General features: G+C 48.0%; 2 protein-coding genes across 8 annotated transcripts; one reads left to right on the top strand and one right to left on the bottom strand.

Moving 5' to 3' along the window:
- Positions 1-23: 23 nt before the first annotated feature.
- ENDOG (endonuclease G) lies at positions 24-3755 on the top strand. Its single transcript, XM_064291353.1, has 3 exons — positions 24-555; positions 2204-2313; positions 3473-3755. Exons 1-3 carry the CDS (start codon positions 49-51, stop codon positions 3753-3755), a joined length of 900 nt encoding a protein of 299 aa, XP_064147423.1. The 5' UTR covers positions 24-48.
- Positions 3756-3861: 106 nt separating this feature from the next.
- On the bottom strand, positions 3862-10936 carry SPOUT1 (SPOUT domain containing methyltransferase 1). 7 transcript variants are annotated; one of them, XM_010587584.3, is made up of 12 exons: positions 10703-10936; positions 10055-10100; positions 9650-9775; positions 7950-8109; positions 7674-7763; positions 7537-7586; positions 7182-7312; positions 6109-6181; positions 5901-5999; positions 5268-5370; positions 4969-5116; positions 3862-3975 (listed from the first exon to the last, which is right to left on the bottom strand). In XM_010587584.3, the coding sequence occupies exons 1-12, from the start codon at positions 10919-10921 to the stop codon at positions 3907-3909; spliced, it is 1314 nt and encodes a 437-aa protein (XP_010585886.3). In that variant the 5' UTR covers positions 10922-10936; the 3' UTR covers positions 3862-3906. The 7 variants fall into 7 exon arrangements, with proteins under 7 accessions (XP_010585886.3, XP_003407476.2, XP_023400625.2 ...); XM_003407428.4 differs by having other exon boundaries at positions 10717-10795; XM_023544857.2 differs by lacking the exon at positions 3862-3975 and having other exon boundaries at positions 4867-5116.
- Positions 10937-20306: the final 9370 nt, after the last annotated feature.

Genomic DNA, 20306 nt, shown 5'->3' with positions numbered 1-20306 from the left:
CTCCTCGGGCCGCGTCCCGTCGCCTCTCCCCAGTCTCGGTCCTCCGCCATGCGGGCTCTGAGGGCCGGCCTGACCCTGGCGCTCGGCGCGGGGCTGGGCGCAGCCGCAGAGGGCTGGCGGCGGCGGAGGGCAGATGCGCGGGCGGCGCCGGGGCTCCTGGGCCGGCTGCCCGTGCTGCCCGTGGCGGCGGCGGCCGAGCTCCCCGCCTTGCCTACGGGACCGGCGGGCAGCGGCCCCGGAGGGCTGGCCAAGTACGGGCTGCCCGGGCTGGCGCAGCTCAAGAGCCGCGAGTCGTACGTGCTGTGCTACGACCCTCGCACCCGTAGCGCTCTCTGGGTGGTAGAGCAGCTGCGGCCCGAGCGGCTCCGCGGCGACGGCGACCGCCGCTCGTGCGACTTCCGCGAGGACGACTCGGTGCACGCGTACCATCGAGCCACCAATGCCGACTATCGCGGCAGCGGCTTCGACCGCGGCCACCTCGCTGCCGCCGCCAACCACCGCTGGAGCCAGAAGGCCATGGACGACACCTTCTACCTGAGCAACGTCGCGCCCCAGGTAGTGCCCGCGCACAGGCTGTGGGACGCGGGGCCAGCCGCCTCGCCTCTCTGAGTCTTGGTTTGCCCATCTGCAGAGTGGGTAGCTGCTGAGCGCGCGTTCTGGGTCAGGCGCGCAGTGAGGAAGGTTCGGAGTACTGGGAACACTGAGCGTGTCGGGGCTCCGAGCTCCGGCTCTGCAGTCGTACTAGGGCTTTGACTCACCGCGGGCCCTAGACGCCTGCCTGAGTTTCAGTTTTCTCGGGTGTAAAATGTAGAGCCGAAGTACTAACGACACAATGCATGTGAAAGTACTGAGCACACTTCCTGGCTCGGGCAAGCATTCAATAAATATGTTAGTTATTGCTATAACGGGGGCACTGAGGCTCAGAGAGGTACAGCGACTAGCTCAGCGTCAGTGGGCCTCAGGGAGAGAACCCAGGCAGTCTGTCTACAGGAGCCTGAGTTTTCAGCCACTGCCCTACCTTGCCTGCTGCACACTATCAGGCTGTACCAATCCCAGTGCACCCTTGACAAGCTGTCCTACCATTGGCCCCATGCCCAGCAGGACCAGGCACCCAGTGGATGCAGAATGATGGGGACTCCGAAGCTGTAGGGGTCGAGCCAGTGACCTGACTTCTTATCCTTTCCTACTGGCACAGCCCCTACCCGTTGGACTAGACATTGTACTGAGGTCTGGAGAGCTAAAGTGATAGAGTCAGTAGCAGACTGTTTAAAGTTCCCAGCTGGGCCGTGAATGTAGTTTGATTGGGGAAAGGAGAGAAGAGGTAATTATGGAGAACTGGCCTTCTCAAGAGCCCCTCCAGGGACCAGGCCTCAGTTTCTCACTCTGAAAGTGAGAGAAAATGTGCCCTATTGCTTCTTGCAACTCTTTGGAGAAAAGGCTTTGAGACCTGGGGTGCTGGTTCTCCTGTCCTAGATGGAGTGAGGGTGACTAGCACCCAGGGCTTCAGACAGGTTCTTCCCTCATTCAATCATGGCTGAGGAAGCAACACCAGGACAGAACCAAATTTCTAAAATTTGGGTAAACCGTAACCATAACCATAATGGGAAAAATCATAGGTGGAAGACCTGCCAGAAATGTAAATCTCCCTTTAGAAAACAAGGGCAGCGTACCCATTGCATAGCAACCAAATCTTTTACTGTTGGATTTTGCGAATTTGTGCAGAGTTGGAAATAGCGGTGCCCTGCTCAAAGATGGCAGCCAACAGCACCACTTTGAATGTGTCACTGTCCTCAATCCTGGCAATAATCCAGTCTCACCCATCAGGCTCTGGAAAGGGCTCACTACTCCTCTTCTGAGTCTTCCATTCCAGGGCTTTGACCTGCAATTTTTCCCATTCCAGTAATGGTTCTGGACCACCCAAATTTTTAAAAATTGGGGTCTGTTTGGGTTTAGGTTCCTTGGCCATGACTGACCTGGTTCTAACCAGTTCAAAGCCCTGTTAGCACCCCATCAGCCCTACCCAGGCTCTGTCCTCATGGCCACGTGTGATGGAGTGACTCCTTGAGCCTCACTTTCCTCCTCTTGCTTGCCCCCAGCTAGATATTCCTGGCTTGGTGCCAGTGTCCACATCCTCAGGGCAGCCCTTGCAAGAACGGGAGGAAGTCTCTTCCTGGGTCTCACTGAGCACCACCTCTCCTCCCAGGTGCCCCACCTCAACCAGAATGCCTGGAACAACCTGGAGAAGTACAGCCGCAGCTTGACGCGTACCTACCAAAATGTCTATGTCTGCACGGGGCCGCTCTTCCTGCCCAGGTGAGGCTGGAACTGAGGGTTTGGGAATAGCAGGGCCTCACATTCACGTGCGTCTCCTCCTGCCACTCACCCCATTCAGGCTTGCCCCAGGCTCTGGGTCAACACTATCAGGTCACTACTCATCTGGTTTCTTGACAGGCATACCTGTCTCCCTGCCTCACGACGCCCCCACCCCCCAATTCTACAGCCAGAGACCTTTTGGGTACCTCTGCCCAAGGACACCCTTGCTCTTCTGGCCACACCTATTCTGCCCAGATAGAAAACTTGCAGGTCCCCGAATGTACCAAGCTCTTGCTTTCAGCCTCTCTTCTTCTTGGAGCACTCTTCCGGTTTGAACTCAGATCTGCCTGACCAAAAGCCTTACTCTTGTCCCTTTGCAGCCCTGCCTCCCAGGTGGGACTGAGGCTCTGTACACTCAGTGATTTTCCTGGCCCCCTGAGGACCGGGATGTGTGAGGTTAACAGGTTGTGCGCAGCTGGCTCTGACGTCCACAGACTCAATCACTTAGTCCCTAGGCAAATGACCTGTGAGACTCAGTGTTCTTTCCTATAAAATGGGGAGAATACCTGTTACCTACCTCAGGGTTACTGAGGGGACTGAGCATGATGGTAGATGTCACCACCTTAATCCAGGGCCTGGCCCACAGTCAGGGCTCAGCACCAGATGGCACAGGTGGTGGCTGAGGCATTGATAAGTGTTAATTAGCAAGTGTCTCCTATGGCCTACTGAGATGGAGTGGACTCTGCTGAGAAGTCCAGATGTTATTTATCCAATGTTCTGGGTACCTACTAAATGCCAGGTCCCATGCTGGGTTCTGGGAATTCAGCCCTCACTGCCCTTGCCATACTTGGTGTTTACCCTCCATAGGGAGAGACAGACTGTTATCAAATGTCCCACTGGGATGAATGTGAATGTTCACAAGACCTGATTCTTTAGCATTATTTATTGTCTCCCACTCTGCCTGACCCAGGGCTGAGCATGAGAATACAGAGGGTACACGTTAATTTACCCTAGAGAGGGTTCCCAGCCTTGATGGGGAGCCGGGTAGAACACAGAAGCCTCACAGAAGTGGAAGTTGGAGGCAGTGGCCTTGGGTCCGACCAGGCTTCAGACCTCCTGGGAGCCCTGAAAGGACATGTGTACCTGGGTCTACCCATAGGACGGAGGCTGACGGAAAGTCCTACGTGAAGTACCAGGTAATTGGCAAGAACCATGTGGCAGTGCCCACACACTTCTTCAAGGTGCTGATCCTGGAGGCAGCCAGTGGACAAATTGAGCTCCGTTCCTACGTGATGCCCAATGCACCTGTAGACGAGGCAATCCCACTGGAGCGCTTCCTGGTGCCCGTTGAGAGCATCGAGCGGGCCTCAGGGCTGCTCTTCGTGCCAAACATCTTGGCACGGGGAGGCAGCCTCAAGGCCATCACTGCTGGCAGCAAGTGAAGACCACGGCCCAGTGAGACTGTGGGTTCATGGGTCAGGGTCACATTAAAGGTGGTTGTTTTTAGAGACAAGTCTCAGCTGCATCTGTCCCAGGTGACCCACAGGGACCCCTGGCTTCACCCACGGCTTCTTTGATGTCTTCACAGAAACTTCAGCCAGGTCGGGCACCTGCCTGGGTGAGGCCGGGCTGCAGAGCAGCCAGGGAGATGAGGATGGCTTCCTGGAAGAAAGCGTGCAATGGACTGGGGCCTGGAATGCTGGGCCATCCAGTGCCTAGCCTGTCTTCAGTGGCCGAGTGCCCAGGATTTAGCTCGGGGCCTGCTGTTCTCAGAAGGGCTATGTGAACGTTAAGGACAGGCCCAGGTGCCGCCACTTGGCCAGCTGTACGCCCTGCCAGGGAAGGGCCTCACCATCTCTGTTCCTTAGCCTTCTCTGCAAAATGGGGATGACAGTAATAACACCCACCTCCCAGGGTTACCTGCCCTCCCCGAGATGATGGGCAGGAAGTTCCTGGCCCTCAGGGCAAATGTTGGAAGGGTGGGAGCCAGAGTTTCTGTTGGGAAGGTGTGGCTGACAGACGGCACCTGGCCTGGGCAGGGCATTCCAGGACAGGTAGACTGGGGCTATCTACCCTGTCGCGTCACCACCCCTTTGAGACAGATAGAAGTAATGGAGCCTCCACGAGCCAAGTGCCCACAGGCACAGCACCCTGTGCTGACCTCACAGTGGGTTCACGGGTTCCGAGGATCCCCAGGAATATAGATAGAGGTGCACGCTGCTCCCCTGTACAGAGGCCAGGGAGGACAGCTGCCTGGCCCACTGTCACACACCAAGAAGTAACAGAGCTGAGCTCAGTGAGGAACACTGAGCATCCAGCTAAGGACACTGAGGCTCAGAGCAGGGATGGGCAGGGTTTCCTGGGTCACCAGACAGGGAGCAGAGGGCTGGCACTAAGATTTAGGACTCTTGACTCTGAGCTGCACTGACATCCTGTCCCCACCCCAAGTCTGCTGTGCCAAGAGGCAGTGAGGAGACCATCTCTACAGGTGGTTGGCTCAGGGCAGCTTTGGGTAGGGAGGGTGACAGGAGATAGTTGCCACCTACTTCGGACAGATTCCAAGGCACTCCATCAGCTGGGACGCTGGCCCCACTGAAGGTAGCTGAACCTTGGGAACAGCCTGGGACTGGAGGTGGGGGAGGCAGGCAGGCTCACCTCAGTGCGGATGGTGCGGCTGCCCTGGTTGGGGCAGGTGTTGACATATAGGTCGAAGAGGACACTGGGTTCAGCCACCTCCAGGTTGGGGTCAGCATCCACTCCAGCTTCAAGTCCCTCAAGGCCCCCGAACACCATGAGGGCATGCCTGGCACCCACGGGTGAGGGAGTGATCACTGACTGTTCATTAAGGCCCCACTGAATGCAGTCCCCAGAGCTCTTAGCCCCCACACACAGCTTTGCCCCCATCAGGCAGGCTCCCAGCTTCAGTCCTTGCCCTCCCCCCAGGCTGTGCCCACCTGAAGCTGGGGAGCTGGGCGGAGGCCACATCTGAGCCTCGCTCTGACGTCCCAATGGTCAGGTCATACCCGTCCTTGAAGGGGGCCTCAGCAAACACAGCACCTGGGGGTGGGGCCAGGTCAGCAGGGGTCCTGGTCCCCACCAGCCACAGCCTCTCAGCTATGAGTGTATATTGAGTAGGGGAGGGATGGAGAAGGAGACTTAAGGAAGGGAGCCACCCCCAGGCCCTCTACTGTCCCTGCGAAGCCAGGGTCATCTCTGCATAGGGCAGGGCAGGATAGAGACCAAGTCTGTGCCAGGCTAGGGGAGAAAAGCAAAGGGTGAGGGTAGGAAGGTGCTCTGAGAGCATGTAGCGGATCTGGCCCTTTTGTCCCCATTCCCAACCTTGCAGCAGACATTACTAATTAATCATGCAACTTTGCTCAGAAACCCACAGCAGCACTCGAGGCAGTGCACTGGAGTGCCATCTGTGGCCATGCAGACAAGGAGAGCAGGTCCAGGGATGGAAGGGCACTTGCCTAAGGACAAACTGGTAGAACGAGGACCCCAGTCTGACTTTAGGGTCAAGCAAGGCTCTCTGCTGCCTCCCAGGGGGAAAGATGGATAGTCACAGGAGAAAACTTGGTCCTTACTGAGGCAGGAGGCCAGCCGGACAGTGTAACCCCAGTAAAGACCAGCTTTGGTACGAGGGTCCTGCGACGACACAACTTTTCCACGGTAGGTCTTGCTTTCTGGAACGGAGGCAGAGCATCTGTGAAGACTGAGCAAGGGGGCAGCAAGGTGGCTCTGAGCCCTGGGGCTGGCCAGCCCACCACAGGGGCTGGGGAAGCTTCCAGATACCTAAGAGCTGTTTCTGGTTCAGTCGCACGGTCACTCGCAGCCCAGGCTCCAAGTTCTTGTCAATCTTCACCTCCTGGGAGAGAAGCCAGAAGAAATGGGTGCTGCTTCCCCCAGGACTCGCAGGGTTCACTGCTCTCTCAGACGCCAGGGGATCCTCTATTGTCTTTCTCTAGCACCTCTAGCACCTGGCCCAGGCCTGCCCACAAAAGACTCTAACCACAGACACTGATCAAAAATGAACCCCTCCTGCACAGGGCCTGGCACAGTAGAAAGTATTTCATGAATAGATGAAATCCCGGTTTCTACATTTTGGAGTCCGTGCCACTTACTAGCTTTAAAAATCTTAGCAGGTCGTTTAACCTCTCTGAGCCTTAGTTTCCTCTTCTGTCAAAGAGAAAACTGCTCATAAATAAAAGCTATTATTCTCATAGCTAGCGTGTCGCTATGAGTCGGAATTGACTCGACAGCACTGGGTTTGGTTTTTTGATTATTATTACACTGCACACCTCCTGGCATGAAGTAAATGCTTAATACATGGAGCTGTTAAATGAACAGTAATAACTGATGTTTGTGTTCTGTGCCAGTTTTGAATGTATCACCTTTTTAGGCACTGTCTTCCCTTTTGAGAGCTTCTCATGTCCTGCCATGTCTGTGCCATCCTGCTTGACTTTTAGCTGGTTATTTCTGGTCTGTTCATTTGTGAGGAGGGGATTCCATACATTTAAATGTTTCTGCCTCTGACCCAGGGAGCCTTGAGAGTAAATTGGTGGCAAATTAATGCCTCCAATCCCTATGACACTGGAGCAGCCCCGGAGTGATGTTGAATTTTTTTTTTTTTGGTCTTTTTTTTTTTAGCATGGAGACTGTCTTCTGTTGTTTTGCTTTTTTAAAAAGCAGTAAATTTGTTGTCAGCTTCAGCTTATTGAGCCCCATTTTTAGCAGCTCTCTGGCCCACATCTGCATTAATGGGGGCTTTGCAGGTAGAGATCCCCTACCCACATGCCCTGTCTCACCAGGTAGTCCAGGAGGGCATGTATCCGAAGCAGGTGGCAGGCCCACCTTCTTGTTCCTACCTTCTTCATGCCACAGTTGACAAAGGAGCCGTGGCCTGGCCGGGTGGGCCGATCTAGCACGACGCCCTCTCGGAACTCGGATTCCTCATCTTGCCGCATGTGGTGAGGGCTGTCCAAGGGGTTCAGCAGCCCTGTGGGTGGGGAGGGTTCAGAAGGAATCTGGGAACACTGGGGTGTGACAGGGGACCCTGGTTTAAGTTCCAATGCTGCCAAAGACCTGCTGTTTGACACTGGGCACAGGCCTCATCTTCCTGAGCCAGTTTTCTCAACTGTACGATGGATGGTTAGGACGGGATGATTTCTCCGTGTCTGGGGGACGATCCACGGGAAAGGGGTAAGGCCCACCCAGCCTTACCTGCAAACTGTAGATCCTGGTGCTTGGGGAAGAACGCCTTTCTCAGGTACCTAGTAAAAAATGCCAGTCTCAGGTTACCAGGGGAGGCTACCTTGACCACTCCTTACTCATGTGGGGAAGTTTGCCCTCCAACTTACTGTGGACACTCCAGGTACTGCAGGATGCGGGCCAGCTGTACGCACGCCTGCCCCTTCTTGCCGACTCCCATGAATTCCCCCTCCACAGTCCTAGAGAGAAAAAGATAGGGCTCGAGATCCTATCGCATTTCCAGCCTCCTTCAAGAGCTCCTCCCACCCAGTCTGATCCTCCGCAGTCAGCTACTCACTGGTGATTACAATGAGGGCATTGAGGGGAGCAAGGTGAAGTCACCTTCCTTCTCTCTGAGTCTTGGCGCCCTATGGGTGGCCCCTTACTTGGGATCTTGGCCCTCTTCGTCAAACACCACAATCTCATCCACACAGAAGATGGCGCAGGCTCTGGCTATCTGGCCGGCCAGGTAGGTGCGAAGCTCAGGTGACTGGGCATTGTCCAGGATGGAGCCCGGCAGGGCCACGCTCAGGGTGTAAGGCCGCCCTGGGAAGCAGATGGGTGTTCACTGTCAGCCTGAGAGGCCAGGGCCCCACCCTCCCCTTCTTCCCTCTGCCCCCAGGACACATAGAAAATTTTCCAACTGGGAGGAATTTTGAGATTAGCAAAATAGATCCAATTTCCCTCTGGGCTTTATTCTCCCCAGGATAAAAACGGACTCAGTGTTCTTCAAGGCCTCTGTTAGCACAGCAGACCACTGGGCAAGGCCCAGGAGTGGTTAGAAGCACTGGCCTAAGTTCACATCCTGGTTCTGCCCCTTACTGCCTCAGTTCTCCAACTTTAAATGGGGATGAAAACTAGTATCTTTTAAATTATTAATAGGTAGTTTTTTTTTGTAGTAAGGACTAAGAAAAGGAGCCCTGGTGGTACAATGGATAAGCACTTGGCTGTTAACCGAAAGGTCAGCTGTTCGAACCTACCCAGCTGCTCCAAAGGAGAAAGACCTGGCAATCTGCTTCCGTAAAAGATTACAGCCTAGAAAACCCTATGGAACAGTTCTACTCTGTCACATGGGGGGGTCGTTCAGTTAAAAATTGACTCAATGGCACCTAACAACAACATCAAATAAGCCTTTTATGTGTGAAATTGACCCAATAATGCTAGGAAGTAGGTACTGTTTTTATCCCCACTTACAGGTGAGAAACCTGCAGCCCAGAGGGATCAAATACATGGCCCAAGGCCACACGAAAGGTGGGGCAGCTGAGATATAGCTTCTGGGTCCAGAGGGACCACCATACTATCTCCCTCCCAGGGTTGTCCGGAGCTGTGTGAAACAACGCCCATAAAGGACTTCCACTGGTGTCTGGCACAGATGATGTGCCCCGTGGCTGTCCCCACTGGTAACTACCAGGTTCTACAAAGCTCAGATGGGGCTCCCTAACCCTCCAAGTTTCAGGTCTGGCAGAGGAGACACATTTGTTAGGTTAGGTTCAGATGTATTGATGTGGAAGAACACCCAGGGCATATTGTGGGATAAGAAAAACCAGGCTACAGAAGAACATGGATAAAATGATCTCATTTGTGTAAAATGACATATACATATCTTTCTATGTGTGTGTAAGTGCGCACAGTGTCTGGACAAACTTTCACCACAGTGCTTAGGGGCACTTTTCCTGCTTTCTAGTTTTCATCCTGCTCTCTGGTTTTCAGTATTGTTTTGAGCATGTATTGTTTATAATGAGAAAACAAAGGGAGGCATTTTTATTATGAAAATCAAAATAATTAAATTAAAAATTAAAGCACAGTAAGTGCTCAATAAAACAGTAAAAATTAACTACCATTATGATCATAAGGTTCTGAAGTTATATAGGTATGAGACTGATGCTTACCCTCCAAAAGCTTGAAATCTGCTTAGGAAGTTAGGAACTCAGTTTGCTGTGTGACCTGGGACAAATCCCTCCCCTTCTGTGGGCCTGAGTCTCCATCAGTACAAGATGTTTGAGCCCACTACTCTAAGGGCCCTTCCAGATATGACATACTCTGCCCTGCCCACAGGACAGACACTGTGGGCCAGAGTCCAGCTCACCATGGTCCTCCTTCTGCAGAGCTGCCTCCTCCTCCTCCTGGCGCTTTGCCAGTTCCTCCTGTGCCCGCTGCCGCTCAAGTTTTTTCATCAGCTTGAGGTCCTTCCACTTCTTTTTCTCCTCTTTTTCTGGATAAGAGAATATCTTTATTGGTGGAGGAGAGCAGGATGGGGAGGTGTTGAGGGGGCAGTCTCCTCTGAGGAGGATCAGTCTTGGCTCTGGAGTGCTGCTGGGTGAGCAGCCAAGAGGGGGCAAGGGAGCATCCCCAGAGCATTTGGCCCCTTCCTCTCCATTTTGGTTGCAGTGGGGCCAAGAGAGGACAAACTGGGTGGCTCTCCCCCAGGCTCAGGTGTGTGCTGCTGGTGTGGTCGGCTAGGAGCGCAGATCCCCACCAACCCCACACTTACTCTGTTTTTTCCATTTCCGCCACTCAATCCTTTGGCCATGTTCACCCTGGAGTAGGAGTGGGAAGGGGATTAGGAATGTAAGGCTGAACGGTCCCATCTATCGTGAGGTCCCACTTGCAGCTCCGCTGCTCTCTGTCTAAATGGGGGCAGTGAAGCAGTCAGGGAGCCCTCACACACTGCTGGCTCCGAGACAACTGCGTAACAGGCACCGCTGTATCTCCAGTGCCTGGGACCAGGCCTGGCACATAGTACTCACTCAGTAAGTTGTTCACTGAGTTCCCATTGGACAGAAAAGGAAGCAGGCTCAGGGGACGGAACCTGCCCCCAGTTGTCCTGGAAGTCAGGACAAGAAAGAGAAATAAGCCACGAAAGGGCTTGTCGCTTGTGACTGTGAGCAGGGTTCTGCCTCCTGAATCCAGGCTTTCGCCATGCACCACCTGAAGCTGTGCCGGTGGTCCCAGATCGACCCGGATCCCCATCTCTGGTTATCATCCCGGCTGGGGCGCGCGCATCCATGAGCATGCGGCACCGTCGGGGCTTGGCCTCGGATCAACGAGAAGCAGGGAGCGAGTGGCCCAGCCTGGTCCCGCCACAGTGCCCTGCGCGATTCGTTCTCACGCCCTCTCCCCAGCCCGGGAGAGTACCCACCTCCAGGGACCTACCGGGCCACAAGGCCGCTGCACCACGCGCTCCGCCATGTTCCTCTGCACACCGCAGGCCACGCCCTTGCCAATCAGTCTCACCTCTTCCGGTCACGCCCCCGAGCTGTCCAATCGGAGCGCCACTGGCGTGTGGGGGCGTGACTTTAGCTCCCGACGCTGGGCGGCTGCACTTGCAAGTGTACCAGGACTTGGTACCCGGCAACATCGTGGCCAAATGGGCAGTGTGTCGCCTCGGGCGCTGTCCGGGTCCCTCAGACGACTTGAACGGCCCTCCGGCTCCGGAAGAGCGTGACACTGAGATCACACCAGAGCTGGGGTGTAATTCAAAGTTAGAAAGGACCTTAGAGATAATTTCATCCAGTTCTTCTGTGGATTTATTGATTTACTCTTTCTTTTTTAAATTAATAAATTTAAGAGTCAACATTTATTTATTCAATCAGCATATTTACTGAGCAGCACCTATTTTGAGCCAGACAGTCCCTGTGTAGGTCCCTGGATGGCACAAACGGTTTGTGCTGGCTAAGCCAGAATGTTGACAGTTCAAATCCATCCAGTGGCACCACAGAAGAAAGGCCTGGCAATCTGCTTCCATAAAGATTATAGCCAGGAAAACCCTATGGAGCTCAGTTCTACTCTGTAGCACGTGGGGTTGCCACAAGCAGGAATTGACTCCATGGCAATGGTTTTTTTTTTAATACTCCCCTTGGAAACTCTATGGGGCAGTTCTACTCTATACTATAGGGTCGCTATGAGTCGGAATCGACTCGATGGCACTTGGTCTGGGATGCTAATACCCAGAGACACAGTGGTAAACCACAGCATATACTGATCTCGAGCTTACAACATAGTAGAGAAGAGAGAGTAATCAAATAACCACCACATAAATATAAACCCACCTTAAAATTGTCACATTAGGATAAATTTCATATCAACCAATATTTCAATATAAAAGTGTAAGTCTAATATGCCAAATTCTCATAAACATTTCAAACACCTTAATTGATTCTCTGGTTCTAAATGAGTGTTGTGAGGTCTTACCTGTGTGCCTTGCCGTGAGTACCTTACAGTAAACTAAAGGAGTTTATGCATGTCCCATCTGAGTATATCTCTATTAATTTTCTTTTTTTTTTTTTGAATCGTGCTTTAGGTGAAACTTTACAGAGCAAATTAGTTTCTCATTAAACAATTAATGTACAATTTTTTTGTGTGTGATATTGGCTGCCATCCCCGCAATGTGTCAACACTCTCCCCTTCTTCACCGTGGGTTCCCTGTTTCCATTCATCCAGTTTTCCTGTCTGCCTTCTCATCTTTGCTTTTGGGCTAGTGTACCCATTTAGACTCCTAATCTTTGCCCTAATCTTTGGCTGAAGGGTAAACCTGGGGAGTGACTTCAGTACCAAGCGAAAAGGGCTTGGGGCCATACTCGTGGGGTTTCTCCAATCTCTGTCAGACCAGCAAGTCTGATCCTTTTTTTGTGAATTTGAATTTTATTCTACATTTTTCTTCTGCTCTATCTGGGACCTTCTATTGTGATTCCTGTCAGAGCAGTCAGTGGTGATAGCCAGGTACCATCTAGTTTTTCTGGGCTCAGTCTGGGGGAGGTAGTGGTAGTTGTGGTCCATTAGTCCTTTGGACTAACATTTCCCTTGTGTCTGTTTGTTTTTGTTTTTTTCATTCTCCTCTGCTGCAGCCGGGATGGGACCAGTAGATGTATCTTAGAAGAACGCTTGCAGGCTTTTAAGACGCCACAATCGGATGTAGAACATTTTCTTTACGTTATGCCAGTTGGGCCAGATGTCCCCAGAGATCATGGTCCCCAGCCCTCAGCCCAGCAATTGGGTCCCTCAGGGAGTTTTCATGTGTATGTGAAGCTTCTATGACTTTGCCTTGGTCAAGTTGTGCAGGCTTCCCCAGTATTGTGCACTGTTTTACCCTCCACCAAAATCCCTTCCCTCCCTGGTAACCATCAAAGATTGTTTTTTTCTATGTATAAACCTTCTCTTGAGTTTTTGTAATAGTGGTCTTATACAGTATTTGACCTTTTGTGATTGACTTATTTCACTCAGCATATTGTCCTCCAGATTCATCTATGTTTTGAAATGTTTTGCAGATTCATCATTGCTTTTTATTGTTGCATAGTATTCCATTGTATATATGTACCATAGTTTGTTTACCCATTCATCTGTTGATGGACACTTGGGTTGTTTCCATCTTTTTCTATTGTGAATGATGCTGCAATGAACATGGGTGTGCATACGTCTATTCATGTGACAGCTCTTATTTCTCTAGTATATATTCCTAGGAGTGGGGTTGCTGGATCATATGCTATTTCTATCTCTAGCTTTTTAGGGAAGTGCCATATTGTTTTCCAAAATGGTTGTACCATTTTGCATTCCCATCAGCAGTGCATAAGAGTTCCAGTCTCCCTGCAACCTCTCCAACATTTGTTATTTTCTATTTTTTTGATTAGTGCCAGTAACATTAGGGTAAGATAATGTCTCATTATACTTTTGATATGCATCTCTCTAATGGCTCCACCAGCTGCTCCCTTTGGAAACCCTATGGGGCAGTTCTACTCTGTCCTATTGGGGTCACTATGAGTCGTAACTGACTCAACGTCAACGGGTTTGGTTTTTGGTTTTAATGGCTGGCGATCACGAGAATTTCCTCATGTGTTTGTTAGCCACCTGAATGTCTTCTTTGGTGAAGTGTCTATTCATATCCTTTGACCATTTTTAATTGCGTTATTTGTCTTTTTGTTGTAGAGGTGTTGAATTTTCCTATAGGTTTTAGAGATTAGAACTTTGTCAGATTCGTCATAGCCAAAAATTTTTTTCCAGTCTGTAGGTTCTCTTTTTACTCTTCTGGTGAAGTCTTTTGATGAGCACAAATGTTTAATTTTTGAGAAATCCCAGTTATCTAGCTTATCTTCAGTGGTTTGTGTATTGTCAATTATGGTCTGTATCCTATTTATGCTGCATATTGGAGCCCCTAGTATTGATCCTGGAAACCCTGGTGGCATAGTGGTTAAATATTATGGCTGCTAACCAAAGGCTCAGCAGTTCGAATCTGCCAGATGCTCCTTGGAAACTCTATGGGGCAGTTCTACCCTGTCCTATAGGGTGGCTATGAGTCGGAATCAACTCGACGGCAACAGGTTTGGTTTTTTGGTTTTTAGTGTTGACCCTATGTTTTCTTCCATGAGCTTTATATCTTTTGGTTTTATATTTAGGTTTTTGATCCATTTTCAATTAGTTTTTGTGTATGTGGTGAGGTAAAACTTATTTCTAATGCAACAAATGTTAATATTACAGAGGTTGTGTTTATTTCACCTAAAGGAAGATTACTATCTCTGACTGGCTGAGGTTACTCAGTCTAAAATTTGGAACCTCTGATTTGAATTATGGGCAGAGATTGTAGGCTGGTTCATGAGATTTGGGCACTTTGTTCAGGGTAGTTCTACCCAAGAGATCCATGGATTTACCCCATAGAAGACATTTTCATACCATGAGGCTATGTATAATGTGGCAAAGGGGCCCCAAGCTGGAGCCTTTGAGATGGTATTTTGTTTCACAGTCCTGACCTTGGAACAGTGTAGTACTAGGAGTGGTGAGGAAGGGAAAGGAGGGAAGTGTCCCCATCAGCTCCCCCAAGTGAATATATGATACGCACAAAACCCGTGTGCTTGCTATGCAAATACAAGGTCAAGACAAGTCCCCTAGCACTGCCTTCCAGACAATTTCAGAGGATGTCATTGGTTCTAATGGGATACCTGTCCCTGGAATCAAATCTTATTTCCACAGAATTTCAAATTCTCACGGAATCCAGACTTTTTGGAGACATTGGGGCTGGATGGACCCCTGAAACTATTGCCCTGAGATAATCTTTAAACCTTATTCCAAAAATACCCCCTGAAGTCTTCTTTAAACCAAACAATAACCCATTGCCATCACATTGAATTTCAACTCATAGGGAACCTATAGGGCAGAGTAGAACTGCCCAATATGGTTTTACCAAAGCAAATGCCACAGTTTTTTCCCACAGAGTGGCTGGTGAGTTTGAACCACCAACCTTTCAGTTAGCAGCCAAGGTCTTAGCTTACTCTGCACCACCAGGGTTCCTTAAACAAAACGAGAGTTTAGCTTAATTAGTAAAGAATGTCTGCCTTGAGCATTGTGTTCTTTTAAGATCTGTCTATATAGGATATATATGGATCACCACTATGCATCTGTCGGTTTGTCATACTATGGTGGCTTGTGTGTTGCTGTGATGCTGAAAGCTATGCCACTCGTATTTCAAATACCAGCAGGGTTTCCCATGGTGGATAGGTTTCAGCAGAGCTTCTAGACTCAGACAGACTAGGAAGAAAGACCCGGCAGTCTACCTCTGAAAAAATTGGCCAGTGAAACCTTATGAATAGCAGTGGAACATTCTCTGGTATAGTGCTGGAAGATGAGCCCCTCAGGTTGGAAGGCACTCAAAATACGACTGGGGAAGAGATGCCTCCTCAAAGTAGACAACCTTAATGATGTGGATGGAGTAAAGCTTTCAGGACCTTCATTTGATGATGGGGCAGACTCAAAATGAGAAGAAACAGCTGCAAACATCCATTAATAATCAGAGTGTGGAATGTATGATATACGATTCTAGGAAAATTAGAAGTCGTCAAAAATGAAACAATGCATAAAGATAGAAACCCTAGACATTAGTGAGCTGAAATGGACTGGTATTGGCCATTTTGAATCAGACAATCATGTGGTCTACTATGCTGGAAATGACAAATTGAAGAGGAGTGGTGTCACATTCATCATCAAAAAAGAACATTTCAAGTTCTATACTGAAGTACAGCTGTCGATGATAAGATAATACCTATATGCCCACAAGAAAGACCAATTAATATCACTATTGTTGAGATTTACTCACCAACCACTAATGCCAAAGACAAGGAAATTGAAGATTTTTACCAAATTCTTTTCTTTTTTATTGTGCTTTAGATGAAGGTTTACAGAGAAAATTAGATTCTCATTAAACAATTAATACACATATTATTTTGTGACATTGGTTGCCAAGCCTGAGACATGTCAACACAATCCTCTTCTTGACCTTGGGTTCCTCATTTCCGTTGGTCCAGCTTTCCTCTCCCTCCTGCCTGCTCATCCTTGCCCCTGCGCTGGTGTGCCCATTTAGTCTCATATACATGATTGAGGTATGTGTATTATTGTTTTATTTTATGGGCCTGTCTAATCTTTGGCTGAAAGGTAAGCCTCAGGAGTGACCTTAGCACTGAGTTAAAAGGGTATCTGAGAGCCATACTTTTGGGGTTTCTCCAGTCTCTGTCAGATCAGTAAGTCTGGTCTTTTTTTTGTGAGTTAGAATTTTGTTCTACATTTTTCTCCGTCTCTGTCCAGGACCCTCTATTGTGATCCCTGTCACAGCAGTTGGTGGTGGTAGCCAGACACCATCTAGTTGTGCTGGGCTCAGTCTGGTAGAAGCTGTGGTAATTGTGGTCCATTAGTGCTTTGGAGTAATCTTTCCCTTGTGTCTTTGGTTTTCTTCATTCTCCCTTGCTCCAGATGGGATGGGACAAGTGGAGTATGTTAGATGGCTGCTCACAATCTTTTAAGACCTCAGATGCTACTTACCGCAGTAGGATGTAGAACATTTTCTTTATAAACTATGTTATGCCAATTGAGCTAGATGTCCCCCAGACTATGGTCCAAGCCCCCAGTCCAGTAATTTGGTCCTTCAGGGGGTTTGAATGAGTTGATTTTTACCAACATCTGAAGTTTGATCAAACATGCAATCAGGATGCATTGATTAATATTGGTGATTGGAATGTGAAAGTTGGAAATGAAGGATCTGCAGTTGGAAAATATGGCCTTGGCAGTAGAAATGACAGCAGAGAGTGCATGATAGAATTTGGCAAGACCAACGACTTACTCACTGCAAATACCTTTTTCCAACAATATAAACAGGGACTATACATGTGGACGTAACCAGATGGAAAACACAGGAATCAAATTGACTACATCTGTGGGAAGAGACCATGGAAAAACTCAATATCATCTGTCAGAACAAGGCCAGAGGCCGAGTGAGGAAGAGACCATCAATTGCTCATATGCAAGTTTAAGTTGAAGCTGACAAAAATTAAAACAAGTCCACGAGAACAAAAATACAACCTTGAGTATATCTCACCTGCATTTGGAGACCATCTCAAGAATAGATTTGATGCATTGAACACTAATGACTGAAGACCAGCTGAGTTGTGGGATGACTTAAAGACATCATACATGAAGAAAACATAATGTCATTAAAAAGAAAGAAAAGACCAAAAGGGAGGTCAGAAGAGACTCTGAAACTTGCTGTTGAACATACAGCAGCTACAGCGAATGAACGAAATGAAGTAAAAGAGCTGAACAGAAGATTTCAAAGGGCAGCTTGAGAAGACAAAGTAAAGCATTATAATGAAATGTGCAAAGACCTGGAGTTAGAAAACTAAAAGGGAAGAACACGCTTGGCATTTGTCAAGTTGAAAGAACTGAAGAGAAAATTCAAGTATCGAGTTGCAATATTGAAGGATTCTATGTGCAAAATACTGAACGACCCAGGAAGCATCAAAAGAAGATGGAAGGAATACACAGAGTCACTGTACCAAAAAGAATTGTTCGATGTTCAGTTATTTTTTTAGGAGATAACATATGATCAAGAACCAATGGTACTGAAGGTAGCAGTCTAAGCTGCACTGAAGGCACTAGTGAAAAAGGAGGCTCCAGGAATTGGCAGAGTACTAACTGATATGTTTCAACAAACGGATGCAGCGCGGGAGGCGCTCACTCATCTATATCAAGAGATTTGAAAGACAGAAATTTGGAAGACCTGGCCAACCGACTGGAAGAGATCCGTATTTGTGCCCATTCCAAAGAAAGGTGATCCAACAGAATGTGGAAATTATTGAGCAATATCATTAATATCACATGCAAGTAAAATTTTGCTGAAGATCACTCAAAAAATGGTTTCAGCAGTACATCGACTGCCAGAACTGCCAGAAATTCAAGCCCGATTCAGAAGAGGATGTGGAATGAGGGATATTATTGCTGATGTCAAGTGGATCCTGATTGAAAGCAGAGAATACCAGAGAGATGTGGACCTGTGTTTTATTGACTATATAAAGGCATTCAACTGTGTGAATCATAACAAATTATCAGTAACATTTTCAAGAATGGAAATTCCAGAATGCTTAATTGTGCTCCTGTGGAACCTGTACATAGACCAAGAGGTAGTCGTTTAAACAGGGCAAGGGGATACTGTGTGGTTTAAAGTCAAGAAAGGTGTGCGTCAGGGTTGTATCCTTTCACCATAGTTATTCAATCCATTTGCTAAGCAAATAATCCAAGAAGCTGGACTATATGAAAAAGAATGTGGGATCAGGACTGGTGGAAGACTCATTAACAACCTACAATATGAAGATGACACAAACCTGGTTGCTGAAAGTGAAGATGACTTGACGCACTTACTGATGAAGATCAAAGACTACAGAGCCTTCAGTATAGATTACACCTCAACATAAAGAAAATAAAAATCCTCACAACTGGACCAATAAGCAACATCATCACAAATGGAGAAAAAATTGAAGTTGTCAAGGATTTCATTTTACTTGGATCCACAATTAACACCCATGGAAGCAGCAGTCAAAAATCAAAGCAGCAGCAGTCAAAAAGCAAAGGATGTATTGCATTGGGCAAATCTGCTGCAAAAGACCTCTTTAAAGTATTGAAAAGCAAAGATGGCACTTTGAAGACTAAGGTGCGCCTGACCCAAGCCATGACATTTTCAATTGCCTCATATACATGCAAAAGCTGGACAATGAATAAGGAAGACCAAAGAAGAGTTGAGGCCATTGAATTAAGGTGTTGGCAAAGAATATTGAATATACCATGGACTGCCAGAAGAACGAACAAATCTGTCTTGGAAGAAGTATAGCTAGAGTGCTCCTTGGAAGTGAAGACAGTAAGACTTTGTCTCACGTACTTGGGACATGTTATCAGTAGGGACCAGTGCTTGGAGAAGAATGTCGTGCTTGGTAAGGTCAGAGAAAAAGAGGAAGACCCTTAATGAGATGGATTGACACAGTGACTGCAACAATGGGCTCAAATGTAGCAAAGATTGTGAAGATGGCACAGGACTGGACAGTGCTTCGTTCTGTTGTCACTACAAGCCTGAACCAACTTGATGGCACGTAACACCAGCAACATACGGGATTAAATTGACAACAGATTGAACGGGAAATTTAGGGGGTGGTATGTTTATGGCAACAAAGGAGGAACAATTTGGAAAGGGAGGGTGAGAATGGTTGTGTATCTTGAAGAATATAATTAATGTCACTGAATTATACATGTGGAAATTGTTGAATTGGTGTATTTTTGCTGTGTATATTTTCAACAACAACTAAATATTAAAAAATATATACCATTCTAAGAAAAAAAAATCTGCCTCCACCTTTTTTTTTTAGATTTTATTTTGCTGCTGTTGAGAATATACAGTAAAACATATACCAATTCAACCATTTCTGCATGTACAATTCAGTGACATTGATTACATTCTTTGAACTGTGCAACCTTTCTGACCGTCCTTTTCTGAGTTGTTCCTCCTCCATTAACATAAATTTACTGCCCTCAAGGTTCCTATCTAATCTTTCAAGTTGCTGTTGTCAATTTGATTCCATATAATTCTTAAAAGAGTGTAACTCTCAAGGCAGACATTTTTTACTACTATTTGGTTTTAATAGGACCTCAGGGGATTCCCTCCCCCACCAGGGGATATTTTTTATTTAAGTCTTAAAGATTATTTCAGGGCAATAGTTTCAGGGGTTCATCCAGCCCCCATGGCTCCAGAAAGTCTGGAATCCATGAAAATTTGAAATTCTATTCTACATTTTTCCCCTTTTGATCAGGATTCTTCTACTGAATCTTTGATCAAAATGTTCAGTAACAGTAGCAGGGCACCATCCAATTCTTCTGGTCTCATGGTAAAAGAGGCAGTTGTCCATGGAGGCAATTAGCTGCACATTCCATATCCTCCAATTCTGGGCTCTTCTTCTTCCTCTGTTGCTCCAGGTGAATAGTGACTAATTGTTGTGCCCTGGATAGCAAACTTTTAAGACCCCAGGGAGTACTGAAGGAACTAGGAGGTAGAACAGACCTGCTTTTACCTTTTGCTAGCTGGATGGCCTTGGATAAGTCACCTTACCTCCAAAGTGGTTTCTTCACTTATAAAACAGAGATAATAACTCCTGTCACATAGGATTGTTGTTGTGAGCAGTCAATGAGATGATGGGTATCTAAGTGCCTGGCATGGAGGACTTGCACAATAAATGTTAGCTACTTCCTTTCCCTTTTCTTTGTGGCCCTAATACTCCACAACACATTTTCTCCTTTTCAAAATGGGCAATTGAGAGCTTGACATAACTAATGCCATGATGAACCTGTAAGTTTTTTTCTGCCTGCCTTCTCCTTTCCACATACTTTTGTTAATGACTTTGTTTTGTTCTGTTGGGCCACCTGTGACTTACGACCCCCTACATGAAGATTAA

The sequence above is a fragment of the Loxodonta africana genome, chromosome 9 (assembly GCF_030014295.1).
Source record: "Loxodonta africana isolate mLoxAfr1 chromosome 9, mLoxAfr1.hap2, whole genome shotgun sequence".
Lineage (NCBI taxonomy): Eukaryota > Metazoa > Chordata > Mammalia > Proboscidea > Elephantidae > Loxodonta > Loxodonta africana.
This window is presented reverse-complemented; position numbering and strand designations above follow the sequence as displayed.

Excerpts from the sequence above, each read along its gene's own strand:
- ENDOG (XM_064291353.1), top strand. The coding sequence starts at position 49 with ATGCGGGCTCTGAGGGCCGGCCTGACCCTGGCGCTCGGCGCGGGGCTG. Across the intron at positions 556-2,203 it reads TGAGCAACGTCGCGCCCCAG|GTGCCCCACCTCAACCAGAA; the intron begins GTAGTGCCCGCG and ends CTCTCCTCCCAG. Across the intron at positions 2,314-3,472 it reads GGGCCGCTCTTCCTGCCCAG|GACGGAGGCTGACGGAAAGT; the intron begins GTGAGGCTGGAA and ends GTCTACCCATAG.
- SPOUT1 (XM_023544857.2), bottom strand. The coding sequence starts at position 10,921 with ATGTTGCCGGGTACCAAGTCCTGGTACACTTGCAAGTGCAGCCGCCCA. Across the intron at positions 7,313-7,536 it reads CCAGGATCTACAGTTTGCAG|GGCTGCTGAACCCCTTGGAC; the intron begins GTAAGGCTGGGT and ends CCCCACCCACAG. Across the intron at positions 5,371-5,900 it reads CCGGCTGGCCTCCTGCCTCA|GTGCTGTGTTTGCTGAGGCC; the intron begins GTAAGGACCAAG and ends CCCCACCCCCAG.